This window comes from Nelusetta ayraudi, unplaced genomic scaffold (assembly GCF_046127955.1).
Source record: "Nelusetta ayraudi isolate G7.1 ecotype Tasmania unplaced genomic scaffold, CSIRO-AGI_Nayr_v1 ptg000016l, whole genome shotgun sequence".
Classification (NCBI taxonomy): Eukaryota; Metazoa; Chordata; class Actinopteri; order Tetraodontiformes; family Monacanthidae; genus Nelusetta; species Nelusetta ayraudi.
Window position 1 is genome coordinate 95,706 of NW_027466066.1, and position 15,113 is coordinate 110,818.

A 15,113-nucleotide genomic window follows, 5' to 3' on the forward strand; every position below is an offset into this window, starting at 1 on the left:
CTACTTCCAGGTTCTTATCTGAGAAAATAACCTTGGCATATGTTGGAGGATTGCATAAACGCACCTGTGTGACAGCGTCGGCTGGGTCTCGCTGCCAACACTTTCATTGCAAAGTTTAACATTTTGAGCCTTGGACAACGTACAGAAGGTACCTACACATGTGTTGTTTTAATGAAGCAAGTTAAAGCTGACATGCTAATACGCACGTCTACGTTCCGTTTGGCAGAGTAATCTGCAATTTGTTGAAGACCTCCCCAAAATGTAATTATAGCTACATGCTAACGCAGATCACAGCAAAGGCTTTTTCGGAAGACGTTTTCAGGCTCTTGTGAGGAACATTGATGTGGCACTACTTAAACTCTAACCCTCATTAGACCTCAGGAAAACAGCATACTTAGCCCTCTGTTTACAGCCTCTCTCAAAAAGAGTCAGGCTCAGCTAAAACTGATGCTTTGTCCGACCTTCTGCTTGCTAAGTGGAAGTTGGAGAGGGGGGTGGGGGGGGGGCAGTTGGATGGTGGAACAAACAACTGGCGAAACTGTTCTCAGCAATCTGAGGCACCCAATGAGGCGTCAGCGCCCTTTGTTACATCACAGAGGGTTCATTTTCAAAGCTGCATGTTTTAGCACAAACCAAAAGATGGAGGGAGAAAAAGGAATAAAACTTGGTGGACTTTTGGCATCATTTATGGAAGTTCTTTGGTGGACAGCAGTCAAACTAACCACGCCATGAAACGTAAGGAACTGTCTTAACTGCATCTCCTATGTCAAAAAAATGGAGATGAAGTGAAGTATAAATGTCTCCTTAGCAGCGGGTAGCTGGGCAGGCGGCGGCTTCAGGCTCTGCGTGGAAATGTCACACATGTATAAATCAGCCGTGAGTCATCGTCCCGGCACTCACTTCAGTCGCTCGGTACTTGTTTTCTGTTATGTCCCCCCCAACCCCCCGTATCAACCGGCACCGTCAGAGCCTCGCCGCCTCCCGCCAATAAAAGTCCATCATTATGTGTTTGACTTTGCTCATGCAAATCAGTCATTGGCAAAGGAACGGCGGGGCCAAAGCTCTGGCCGCCGCCGCCGCTGCTGCGAGAGGACGGAAAGTCTCGTCACCGTTACGTAATTCTAGCCGGCCAGAAGTGAGAATGAGATTTTGTCCGTTAGCCCCTCGCCCGTCGCTCGGTCCAAGTTGCCGCTTCTGCCAAGATTTAATTCCCACGAAGCTTTAACACCCTAGCAAAGACCCATCACTCGTCGGCGGCGCTGAAATAACTCATCTTTCGGAGGGTTTGGCGTTTCTCTCTCGCTCTCTCTCCCTCTTAATCGAGTCACCCTCGCTGCGACGACGCCAAACTTCCTCCGCCGTTTTACAATTGTAAATACTTTTTTACTGCCACGTTTACGAGCTTCAGCTCTGCAAAAAAAAAAAGCTCTGCAGTGCATTAAATAAATCACATTTGCAATTTGTGTCCTTCCGAAATGTGAAACTCACGGAAAGATAGCTACTGATGTTTGCTTTTCACGCAACGCGTATAAAATATTTTTTTTTGAAAAAACTCCTGCTCGTCTTTGACACTGATTAATGTAACTGTCGGGTCGGGGAGCCGTCATAGTGTACGGAGACCGTCGGCACTGAGTAGCCGCCATACGTGCCGGATGCGTATCTCTAGTCTCGTCCGTTTTTTTCGAGTCTGACTCACGCGGTCTTGGAGCTCGCTGCGTGTGGAGCTGCAGGTAAAAAATAAAACAGAGCAGTCAAGACGGAGGGAGTGAGGGCTCGGGAAGGTGGTGGTGGTGTTTGCTTTAATTTAGGGGAACAAGGGCGGGGAGGGGCAACATTTACATTCATCGCGCGCACGCCACAGGAGCTCGCCTCGCCTCAACTCACATGACGCGAGGACGAAGGGGAAGAGGCAAAGGAGGAGAGCGGCGGAGATAAAGAAAAAAAAAAACAAGAACAGAAACAGGGAGGGTAGTCGGTGGGGTGGAGGAGGGGGAGGGGCGTGACGAGACAGAATGGGGTTGAGCCAAAAAGATCTTTTTTTTATTTTTTTTATGTCTCTATGTTTTTTCACGTTCCTCAAGTCGAGGCTCACGGCAAAGACGTTTTGTGGCAACAGACCTCTGGGCGCAAAGGATCTTTGTAGAGGAGAGCGAGAGAGAGACAGGGAGAGGGAGAGGGAGAGAGAGGGTGGTGGTGGTGGTGGTGTGGGAGGTCAAGGGGGGTGCTGATCGCACCTGAACGCACCGTTAGGTGAAGAACGCTGGGGGGGAAAAAAATAGAAAATGAGAATGGACAGAACTCCTCTGTCCGTCCGTCCGTCCGTCCGTCCGTCCGTCCGTCCGTCCGTCCGTCCGTCCGTCCGTCCTTCCGTCTCCGGGACGAAATCGCTACGAAGTCCTCACAATTGCGGAGTTTTGAACAATCACGGCACGCGGGGAGCAACACCGGAACACATCGGCGCGATGTCGCAGGCCCGCGGCGCGAGGACATCGCGCGGCACCGGTGAATAATTGAGCGAGTGCCGCGGCTCCCCGTCCTCGTCTTCATCTCGCTTCTTTTCTTCCTCCTCACCTCACCAGTCGCTCCCCGCTCTCGTCTTTTTGTTCTCCTGCCTGTTTTTTTTTTTTTTTTCTACCATCCCCTCGTCAACCCCGACATCCGTTTCGCCTCCTCTGTTCTCGCTGCTCCTTTGATGCGGCGGGGAATTAAAAGCGTCGCCAGAGAAAGCGGGAGAGCCGGCTGAGGGCGAGGCCGGAGCGGACGAACAAAAAAAAAAACAAGCCGAGCAAATACAAATGAGCAAAGAGGGATCGAGTTGGAAATAAAAGTGTCCCCCCCCCCCCCCCCCATGGAGCCTCCGACGGCATTTTTCGAAATCCACTGAAGCCATCCTGGGAGTTTCACCGTGGGAAACAATTCCTCCCAGTTTGAAGCCGACTGCAGCCAAGAACCTCAAAGTCTTGTCTCGAAACGGTGGTGTTTGCACTCGCCTAGGTATCTGCTGTAGCCAGCGACTACGTCCACCGAGACAAACTCAGTACTGTAGAGCCACAAGCAGCACTCTTGGCCGGAAAGCAACAGCTATTTTATTTTAAAAACGCACTGAACTGCGAGATTTTACTTGGAGGATAACACACGAGAAGTACAAACACGTTATATATATACATATATATATATATATATATATATATATATATATATTTTTTTTTTTTTTTTTTTTTTTTTTTTTTTTCCATTTACTATTTCTTTACATCTTTGACCATGAAAGACATCTAGCGGGTGGAATTCTTTCCGTCCGTGAAACTTAACAATGGTCATGTTGATTACGAAAAATCCAACAAGGTGAGTTCATGGTGAGTACAAAATGGGTGATTCTTTTTTTTATTTTGAAAAAATAAAAAAAACACACATATATATTTAATCTCCCCCTGTCAATTGATTTTGACTTACAAACTACCATCTGTACATGTACAACTTTAACCATCCAATAGAATTGTTTTAAAAAGTTATTAACATATTTGTTTTGTGAAAACTGTTTTGATCTTTAAGTATTTAGGTGAAACAGAACCTCAGGCACATATTAATAGTGACTTAAAAAAAAAACATAAAACAAAACAATCAATAAGCTCCCTAATTAAGATCAGAGTTGTGACAATACCACTGGCATAATTCCACTTTTTCCTTTTTACATATTTTAAAGTTAAATTGTTCGTCAAGGCTGCAAAAGCGAATAGAGCCTTCCGATCAGAAACAGCTTGTGCAATGGCAGTCACGACTAATATAACAATTGCCTCATTGGGACAGACTGATGCAAAAAAGAAATTGTGAAGAAAAATCCGACATTGACCTTTAAGTGGAAAACAGTCTTTTTGTCCATCTGCACTGGCGACACACTCACTGCGGGCCACAAAACTCCACCAACTCTGTCCAACCGCCCCCCCCCTCGCCCCGCCAAAAAACCCCATGGGCCTCACAGGCTTCTCGGATAAGGTTCGCAGTCGTCGCACCGTTGACACAAACTGAACGCGTCAACTGATTCCAGGAGGCCGGGACGGTCACAGTCGCCACCTTAAGGCGACGTTCGATCTGGAGTGGCTTACACTAAATTCTCACTCAATTAGATTCTCGCAGGAACAGGCTGGGTGTCGCGAGGGCTGTGACTGTGTCTTTACAGGATTATCTCGGCGCCCGCCACGGGACACACGAGAGATGGGAAAGGCCTGCGAGCGGACCGACGAAAACAGTTGGCGCTGACGCAGGCTTTGAGGGGGTTGAGGGTAGCGCGGTGTTCGTCCTTTAACCCTAACAAATTAACTAAGAGGCTATTTTTCTCCCCTCCACCCGCCGTATCTCTTCTCCGTGTGTGCTTTTAAAGAAAAGCACTGACTCATCTGAGCTCACGGTGGGGGAAAAAAGGAAAAGATAGGAGTCCATTCCCTCTTCACCCATGAATCAAGGTGGGGGGAGGAGGTGGAGATAAGGCTAATAAGGGTCCTGGCGAAAGGGCCGCTGTAAGGTCCCGGAGGGGATCAGGGAGAAGAAGAGGGTGTCTGAGAAAGGGAAGAAAAGAGGGCGGGCTCGCTTGTGTATCTTGACGGCGGTGGCATTAGCGAGAAAAATCGGCTGAAGGGGAGGAGAGGTGCGGACAGGGAGGGAAGGTGACGCCTGGGCTGAGTGTGACGGGAGGGGGAGGGGCAAAGGAGAGGTGAGGAGGAAGCGCCAGCTTAGCCCAAAAAAAGTAGCCGAGATTTGCGGGTATGGAAAGCAATGAATAGCTCATCCGCGTTCCAAACGGCTCGGCTCGCCCTCCCAAAGTACGCCCGGGCGGCGCAGGGCGAAGGAGAGAATCGGGGGTGAGGGATGGAGGAGGGTGGAAAGGGAGCGAGAGGTGCGGAGGAAAAGTTATGGGGGCGAGTTTAAAAATGGCCACATTCTAAATGGCCGGAGTAAATTGAGACCAACGGGGTTGGAAAATAGGACACATAAATTTAGTGCTCTTGATATGTTTCACTGCTTCTCCCGCTCCCGCTCCCCCCCTCACCCTCTCTCTCTCTCTCTCTCTCTCTCTGTCCCTCTCTTGCACTCAAATGCAAGCAAACACACACACACACACACACACACACGCACACACGCACACACGCACGCACACACACACATGCACGCACACACGCACGCACACACACTTGCCACATTTTCTAAACCAGGACAATAAAGAAGAAGTAAAGCAGAGACTATTAGTGGGACATCAGGCTATCTCCGACCCTGCAGTTCATAGCCTACAACAAGCACCTACAGACGTGGTTGTGCGTCTCCGAAGTTCTTGCAACTCCAAGTAACTACGCACATTTGCCCCCATCGATTATATTTTTTGCACCAATCGCCTCTGCGATGGTACCATCGGTGGATTTACTCGATGTGAATAAGGAAGCATGCTCCATGTGCTAACTGTCTCGCAAAAACGTGACATTTTAAGGGACAAGCAATCTGTGGTAAAAGACCATCATTTTCCTTGAGGTTTAGCTCCATGTGAAAGGAATCTTTAAATGGTAAATAAAGGGGTCGTTTTGTGCGTGTGAGTTCTATGTGCTACAAAAGTTTTAGCTTCTGACAGTTCGGGGTATTTTGGGCCAGGTAGTTCCTCAGGGATGTGTTTTTGGCCTCCTTAGTTTACGCGTCTCTCCAACTGGACACTTTATCTGACTTTTGTTCCACATTCCCCTCAAATCTGAGCTCTTTACCAATAAGTGAGCCCAATGCGAAACGGCTTGCCGACTTTACCGAGGAGCAGAGACTGGAAACACAACAGACCCCTGAGATTAAATTGAGGGGCAACAGGAGTTCTGGCCAAAACTGTCGAAAACACATGTTTCTCCAAAGTGCGTTAAACGTTTAATCTAAGTGGCGTTCAACGGAATCTACCCATAGAGCACTTGCACTATCCAGATAAGAGAATTTCCCCCTGTTTTTAATCGCCAAACCAAAAAAAGATAAGCAGCAGCAACGGCGAGAAACAAGGGAATTTGTTTGAGACTGTTGCCAGAGAAATTTGGAGAACATGTCCCAGATGAAAAGATAGATCACAAAGCTTTTTATGCAGGGTTTACTGTGTTTTAGAGGGGCGAAAAGATGAATAGAGTAAACAGCCGGGGAAGAGAGACGTGGCAGGGGCTGGAACAGAGAAATCATCCCAATAAAAAAAAAATAAAGACTGCGCTGCAAGAGGCGCCTAGGCACTGCAACACTCACTTTCTAGCTCTCTTATCATTTACAAATGCTCCTAATTGTCCCTATGTTTGTTTTTTTGGTTTTGTTTTGTTTTTTAGTTTTTGTTTTTTAAAGGCCGCGGTGCTGCCAAGCACCAAGAACTCCATGATTAGAATAACAATAGGTGCAATTGCAGGACATTAATTGGGAACATAAACACGGACGCATTCATTATCAAGGCATGGGGGGGGGGGGGGGGGGGGGATAAGAGAGTGTAGTGAGTGGACCCTGAACTGAAGGTAAAGCTTCTGGAAGTGAAAATACAGAGGGCGAGAGGGGAGGGGTTTTAGTTTAGTTTTGGTTTTTTCTTGTTGTTTTTTTCTCCCACTGGAAAATGATGTGCGGACGCTAATTGCGGCGCTGAAACAATCCCCCCCCCCCCCGTCCTGTGCGCCGTGATTAAACTGCACACGCGCACGTCCCGACGGCTAGGCGACAATTATCCCAGGACACAGTGCAACGACAACCCGACAACCACCATCGAAGAATGTCTCCTCAAACACACACACACACACACACACACACACACACACACACACACACACACACGTTAATACAAACAGCCGTGCCGGCCCAGCGAGCACAAAAGCTCTCGCTCGGCTCACAAAAGGCTGAGACGCCCCGCGGCTGGCAAGCCGGCACTTTTCAAACGGACGCTGAAACGGCCTCGAATTATTTGGGCAAGAGTTAATTGATCGCAACCTGCTCTTTGTGTCTTTTGTCCTTCTTTTTTTTTTTTTCGGCGGCGACGGCGGAAGCTGCCCAGTTGTAACAAAAGAGGGGCCCTTTTGGCGCGTTTGAGCGCCTGCAAAGAGCCCTGTGTGTGTGTGTGTGTGTGTGTGTGTGTGTGTGTGTGTGTGTGTGTGAGAGAGAGAGAGAGAGAGAGAGAGAGAGAGGGAGCGTGTGCGGCATTAGCATTGCAGCAGCAGCTCATCTTGTCGCCGTCCTTACATGTCTGCCATTATCTATCTAATATCCATCCATTAATTGCCCTTGTAAAGCGTCTTTCCGTATATTCATGAAGCCGTGCGCGCGCGTGCGCGTGTGTGTGCTTGTGCGTGTGCCCCTCCAAACGCATTTGCATGTGTTCGCACGTGCGTTCGAGTGTTGCTCATATCGTCGTCTATTTCCCTCAGGTCGCGAGGGCTTGGCTGCCGTTCCTCGCACCCTCTCGCCACCCCTCCTCCCCCCCTCCCCTCGACATTAATTGCCTGCGATCTTACGTTTTGAATCCGGCGCACAAGTGGATGTTATCCGTCTCCTCATCTCCGCGACGCCGGCGGCCCCCTTTCTGCAGATTAGTTCCTCTGTTCGTATTATGTAGCGAACCCCCGGGGGCGATCAGGCGACCGCCGCGGCTATTTGTACCACAACAAAAGCCACACCTTCCAGACAAGTGGTGGGAGGGGGGGGGGAGGCGGAGGGGGGCCCGCCGCCGCGTCTTGATAAGACGAGCATTAGCCAAAAGCTTTAGATCGGGTCCCCGATTGCCGCAGTCCAAGAAGAAAAAAGCGTGGAGCGGGGGAGGCGCCGGGAGCTGCAGCCACGTTGGCAAGGTAACGGCGGGTAAATATTCAACGAGGACGACGTGCGCGCCTTTTTGCAATTCTCGGATGTTCGTCCTTTCCTGGCCTGCTTCGCCATCTTCTGCCGATGTGGATCGGCTTTTTTTCTCCTTCACTCTTCCAAGGAGGCAGCCAACGTTTTTATGCGATTAGGTATTCATTATTCATATTTAATTACTATCATTATTATTAGTAGCAGTAATAGTAGTAGCAGTAGTAGTAGTAGTAGTAGTATCGTATAGAAGGAAAAAAAAGTTTTACTTCATAAATTAATTCCGTTTTCGTCTGAATAAATGAAACGGCAGCTGAACTGAATGTTGCTATATTTGCACCCTGGGTTTAGTCGTATTCGTTAGTCAGACAGTCCTTATGACTAGGAACCAAAATGGCTCCTTATGCCAGATTAGAAACACGTTGGGATTGCTGCAATTCCACCTCAGATCTTCCGTGACACTTGTGTCGGCCACCGCTAGCGCTCTAGCTAGTAGCCCTGCTAGGTCTACACAAGTGAGTAACGGCCGCTCGCGGGCCGATGCTAGCTTACCCGAAAGACCCTTTGCGCGCTGCCAGACAACCGACAAATAAGTTGAGTAAAGTTTACGCATTGAGGAGGGGAGACTTCCGATACTGTATGTTAAGAAATGTAGACATTGGTAGTCGTACATTGACCGATGGCATCAAGACACTCTTTTCATCATGACGCCGTTCCATTCCTATAGGCTGTGTTTTGGAGAAATGGCGTTCCATCCGGCTTCCCCCACCTCACTCTGCCTGGCTTTCTTTGTCAGCGGTGCACTCACCCTCTTGCTTCCTCACTCCACCATCCCCTTCATTGATATAAATGTCGGTGCCCTTTGCCTCCATCGGTCTCAGTCCGTCCCTGCTCTCCTCCCCTCCCGTTCCCTCCCCTCCCGCCCTCCGCCTCATCCCACATCCTAATGCTGGCTGTCGAGCTTTTTGCCTCTCCACCTCTTCATCTATTTAACACTCTCACCCTCAGGTTTACACACAGGTTCGCTCACTCTCTTCCCCCGGAGCGGTGACTACAGATAGTGCACAGCCTTCACGCCCTCCCCATCCCTGCCCCCGGCAACCTGTACAGATGCCACCAAAGGAGGTTGAGGCAGTGGGGAGCACGACAGCTGCCGTCTTTATCTGATGGCAAAAGGAATGTTTTCAGAAAAAACATACACAGATAAGATACAAATATATATGTATATACATATATACATATATATATATATATATATATATATATATATATATATATATATATATATATATATATATACATATATAAAGAATGAAGACAAAGAAAGGACTTCCCATTTTGATCTTTTGTATTATTTTTCCTTCCAAACCTAGACCCACTTATTGCCAACGCAATTTTACAGGAGTTCTAGTTTTGGTTCTTCCTCGGTGTCATACAGCTCTAGTTGGATTCTTCAGTGTACGTGCATTCACAGGTGACTCCCCACACTCTACCAGTGGTTTAGTTTATTTCGAACATGCATGTTGGTTAGATATTAGTTCATCACATGTCCAAAAGGGACGAGGAAGAAGAAGAGCTAGCTAACTAGCTCTGAAATGGTGGCTTCTGGCAAAGCGATGCCTCGCCAGTCTGACGGACGTCACCACAGTGACGCTCCACGTTGGACGCATTACGTGCAAGTGGAGAGAGAAACGGCCCTGATGATTCTGATTCGACTCGACTCTTCAACACGGCGCGGCTGCGGTCCACTCCGGCGGGTGCACTTTATGGAATTAGCTTGTACTCCTTCCTCCAAATTCTGCCCCCCTCTTATTCCGCCCGCACTCGAAATCAAAATGCTGTTTTCCCCGCCTCGTGCGTCGCTCCCTGTTATCATCCGTTGCTCGGATGGAGGAAAAAAAAAGAAAAGAAGGGGGAGAAGAAGAACGAGGGCTCGTCTCTCGCCGGCTGTAATAGCAGTTTGGCCTTCGCGCTACTTTTTTTTTTCCCCTATTTTCTTGATAGCAGGGGCATCTGAGCGGGGATTTGCACGGATGATGGAGTGAAGCCGCGGAAAAGATAAACACCTCAAAATTGTCCCCACCGCCGCCGCCGCCGCCTATTTCCCAGCGGCTCTCCGTCACCCGCGCGCCAGAATGCGGAGCCACGTTCCCGTCGTCTTTCTTCAGCTCACCGGGTCGGGCGCATTCAATTACTCTCCATCTAACGCCGTCCATTAGGAGGGAAAGCCGTCTCCTCTCCGATCCTCATCCACCGTGTCGCCTCACTTATTTTCACAAAGATTTTTTTTTTTTTTTTTCCTGCCCCACCTCCCTCCACTCGCCTCCCCTCCCTTCCTCCCCCACGATGAAGTGTCTCATTTTCCCGCAGCTGACTCAGCCCCTCTACCCTCTTCTGTCCGTCACCTCCTCGCCGGACCCCTCCGCTCACCCTCTCCTCGCCCACCCGCTCCCGCTCCAAGAGGAAAATTCTTCCGGCCAATCTCACCGCGGCGCCATCTCAATTTGTCCGCTCGCCGAGCATCCGTCTCTCTCTCTCTCCCTCTCTTTCTCTCATACCCTCTCTATCGTATTTTTGCCACTCCATTGTCTCGGCCCATTAGGCAGACACAAATCCGTTTGGAGTCTTAGCGCGGCCCCCTTCCTCGCTCTCCGGGGTCCCCTGGTGGCAGCCAGGAGGAGGCTCTCGTGACCGAAGGGAACCCTTTTTTTTTTATATATATAAAAAACCTCCGGCTGCAAAAACACGGCCCGTTCCGCCTGCCTGGTGCCGTTAGGCACGTGTGCTTTATGAGCGTTAGCGTCAACGCTTGAGCGCACGCACGCACGCACGCACGCACGCACGCACGCACGCACGCACACATGTACTGTTATCTGTTCTGCACCTCCTGAAAAAGAACATGCACTTACCTATGAGAAATGAGTGACGACGGGCTTTTAGGACGATGTTAGCGGTTTCCGAAGTACCGAGGTAAAGCGGATGCAAGCACATTTTAACTGAGAGAACGTGTTGGCGCAGCGTGGTGTGTGCGTGACGGAGCAGCAGTGAGAGTTCTGGGACAATCATCATATTGAAGAGACTCAGTCAATGTTTAGCAAGGTGCAGGAAACATGTTAACTATAAGGAAAAAGGCAGCTTTACAAGCGTTACCGTCACAGCCCGAACAAAACCTTTTTCTGGATTCCAATCTACTGAACAAAAAAAAACACTCACTTACCATTTAAAATTACAGGAATTTTAATATGAAATTGTAGGGGTTTTTTTTATCTTTTATGGTAAAATATATGGATTCGGGCACTACCTCCATATTTCAGGGTTTCAGTTGATATTTAGGAGAGGGTTTGTTATTAAAAGAAGAAGAAGAAGAAGATTCAAGCATTTTTTCATTACGAGAAAATGTTTGCGTAGCTCAGCAGCCTTTACATGTCTGCTCAGCCAAGTGCTTCCAATGTCTCCCAAAACCAGTGCACTTACCTATGAAAAAAGACATTTTCATACAAGATGCACAGAGCAGGGGTTTGACCGCTGGAGCGATGACGTGCTTTCAGGTTGCTAATCACGAAACTCGGTGGATATTTAGCAAAGCAAAGAAGATGTCAGAAAACGTTTTGCGCAGGTCAGCGGCACTCTTTTGGGCGGGGGTGCAGCGGCGGTGCAGATCCCCCCCCACCACCACCACCACCACCACCACCACCACCACCACCCTCTGCCCTTCCCAAATGTGAGCGGACTGCTCCCTGCCATTTTACTCCTTAATCCTCTAATAAGAAGGAGCAGAGAGAAGAGGTTCGCTGGCGGCCGCTGGCCTTGCCCTGTCGCCGCCAGTTACGTCTCCGCTGGCACGAGACCTGTTGACACCAGAGGCCCGGCGTGGCGGAGAAGAAACGGGGGGGCTTAGGTTGGCGCGGTTTGTGGCCGCCGAATTCAAACCCGCACAAAAAAACAAAAAACAAAAAAAAAGGTCCCACCCCTCCCTCGCCGTCACGTAACGACTTCCTTTGTCGCGCTTCTATTCATCTGCGGCGAACGCTGTATCACACAAAGCACAACAGTGACTGAGCTGATTTGGTAGGAACGGGGGCCCCTCGTCCCCAGTGGCACGCGGATAAAAAAAAACAGCTGTAGATCGCTTTATCCCATTAGCCGAAGCCCGGTCAACGGGCGGAGATCTCGCTCGCTTGATGCCCGGGCTCCCCGGCGCGGCGGACACTCAAACGTCAAAACAGACTCATCAAAGTCAAGCTGCAAGTTAAGCGCGGCAATTGATGGGTATTAGAGATGAACCGATGTATGAAGTGCGGCCCCCATCGGAGGACTAACTCCCGACGCGGCGCACGGTGATGTAATCCATCCTTGTCAGGAACGGTCACGGAGGCTGCCGAGGTAAATACGCCGATGACTGACAGCAAAGAGCGGCCAAACAAAATGAGAACGGATCCGCAGCACCGGGAGCGCAACAGGTTTGCGCGGGGGGCGGGGGAAGGGCCCGTTCGGTTTGAGGTCCGTCTTTGTGTCATTGACTCAAGTTTGTAGCCACAAACCTATCGCAGAGGTTGCTGGGCTTTGTCCTTCATCTTATTTGCAGGAGCGTATTGAGGCGATATCCGCGCAACACTGCCGTTCGCTGGGGGCACTGACTCATTTCTGCAGAGAACTCGATTATAACCAGATGGAGAATGGATATCAAGTGTGAAGTATGTCACCATTATTAAAGAAGTCGAATGCTTTAAAATTGCTGAAGAAAAATGTAAACATTTCCAAAACAAAGCTGTATTATTATCACACTTAGTTGTGTGCGCTAAGCCACAAAGGAGTGAACAAAGCATCGTGGTTTATATTTTACTCTCCTTAACACAGCCGACTCTTAGTGTGTTCACACGGAATTTTGCACACTTCTAATTAGACGTTGGAAATGCTTTTCATTAAACGCCAAAATGTCCCCACACTTGTTCAGCACATCTTGACTGACTCTTGTGCCCTCATAATGATGGCAGAGCATTCACGATCATCATTTCACAAAACTGGGCATAATGGAGTTCAACCAGGGAACGAGCCAGTGACCCCAAAACTTTTGAAGTTTTTGAAAAAAAAATTTTTTGTTTTTGGAACTGCTAAAAGCAGTGACACCCAAAAAAAAAAAGCGTCCTACCTTGGCAGCCATGATCATGGAGGAGCCCCCGCGGACTCCCAGGATAGGGATGTGGGTCTGGGCAGAGATGAAGTCGAGGATTTGGGCGATGGCCTCCTGGTCGGTGTCGTCGCCGAACACGACGCCCTGCAGCCAGTGCTCCGTCATGAGGTCGCAGATGCTCTTGATGATGCTCTTGGGGTCCGTCTCATTCATGGTCAGCACCTCCACGTTGGGCGCCAGGTGCAGGAAGTCCTCTTTCTCCCGGGCGCCGGCCAGCGCCACCTCGCTGGAGTTGCCCACCAGCACCACGGCGATGCTGAGGCCGCGCAGGATGTTGGGCAGCGCCATGTGGTGGGGAGGGGGCTGGGGGATGGGCACGTAGTGGCCACCGCCGCCCCCACCACCGCCGCCTCCTCCCCCGCCGCCCTTCTCTCGCCGCGAGTGGCAGGCCGGGGGCAGGTGGAGGAGGCAGAGCAGCAGCAGCAGCAGGGACAGGCAGCGGGAGGCACTGGTGCGGCGGTGGAGGGACGGCGGCGGCGGCGGGTGCACGGGTCGGACGCGCCTCTCCGCCGGTGCGGCCGAGGGGGTCGAGGTGGGGGAGGGGCCAGCTTGGCCACGGGGCGACGAGGGGCAGCGGTGGCCGCAGACAGGCATGGCGGACGTGTGGGAGAGTGAAACCTGGAAGGGGGGAGAAAGATATGAGACTGTGAGGGGGGATCCATAGGTTAGCATGGTTGAACGGCCAAGGGGGGCGACATGCATGGCGTGAATCATCCATCCATTGTCAATACCCGCTTCTTCCCGCACTCGGGTCAGCTGGAGCCTATCACAGCTGTCATAGGGCGAAGGCAGGGTGACACCCTGGACAAGTCGGCAGTTCATTGCATGGCCACGTAAAGACAAACGACCATTCGCACTCACATGCACACCAACGGTCAATTTAGAGTTTCCGATTCACTTCACATGCACGTTTTTGGAGTGTGGGAGGAAGCCGGAGAACCCGGAGAGAACCCACGCGGACACGGGGAGAATGTGCAAACTCCACACAGAAAAGGTCCGAGGCCAAGGAATCGAACCCACGACCTTCTTGCCGTGAGGCCACAGCGCTAACCAATGCAACACCGTGAATCAGTGCGTGTCAATGTCAGCTAGTCGGACTTGAGAGGACATGCAGCAAGCAGCGTATGCGTGCTGGGGGGTTAAAACCAAGAGGTCGTTCTCCATACGTATGAATACTGCATACGACACTCGGTTCACGCGAAATCAACTCGCGGGGCGTCAATAATTCATCCCGCGGAAGGATCTGAAGTGGCATCGCGCAATTGCTGGGTGGCGGGACGGGGGAGGGGTATTAAACTCTCCCTCCAGATGAGACGCCGGCTGCTCGGTAAAGGCAGGAAGGGAGGGAGGACGACGGGATGAGGAGAAAGGGCAGACGGAGGAAGGCGCGCGGAGGGGGCGGAGCCGATGCCGCTCGACTGACAAACAGAGCGGGGAAGCGTCGGCCGAGACTCGAGACAGACAGACAGACTGACAGACTGACTGACTGACTGACGGCGAGATTGATGGGGTGACTGACGCTGAGGCGCGACTCGGCAGCGCCTCTTGATATGATACCCGCCCTCCTCCCTCCACCCAACCCAACACACTGGCCTACTTTTCACACTTTGCTACATCCAGCCGCACCTCCCCGCGCCTGTTCTACTTGACCCGATCTCGCTCTCTCTCTCTCTCTCTCTCTCTCTCTCTCTCTCCGGGTCGCTACATTTCTCCCCACTCTGTGCTTATTTATATCTCTTCTCATCAACGCCGTTGAGGAGTGTAGGGCACGCAGTCGGCGGGGGGTAAAAAGAGGGAAACCATTAGGCCCCCTTGAATGTACACAAACACTCCAAGCCTAACGAGGGTGCGCAAATAAGACATCGTTGCAGATAAGCAGAGAGCATGGATGCCCACGGTCCCTCACCGGGTATTACGGAATATGGGCTTTTCCATTGTTCCGCTGTTATTTGCGCCGTTCCGCTTCTGTTGTCCATGACGGATTGCAAGGAATACCTGAGGCCAGGTAGTCATTCCTGCCTAATCGATGAACCAAGCTAGCCCCTGTACGCATCAAAGTCCATGTGCCAACAAGTTGCTTGATGCCTATGTAGCATCTGGG

The 15,113-nt window shown here is 50.6% G+C and overlaps 1 protein-coding gene across 1 annotated transcript in view; it reads right to left on the minus strand.

Annotated features, from left to right (window-relative positions):
* The window catches only part of grin2ba (glutamate receptor, ionotropic, N-methyl D-aspartate 2B, genome duplicate a), a 133,437-nt gene that overhangs the window by 81,506 nt on the left and 36,818 nt on the right, over window positions 1-15,113 (minus strand). Inside the window, exon 4 of the mRNA XM_076023587.1 lies at window positions 12,971-13,630. Coding sequence (XP_075879702.1) covers window positions 12,971-13,630 — 660 coding nt within the window. The remainder of the gene's footprint in view (window positions 1-12,970; window positions 13,631-15,113) is intronic.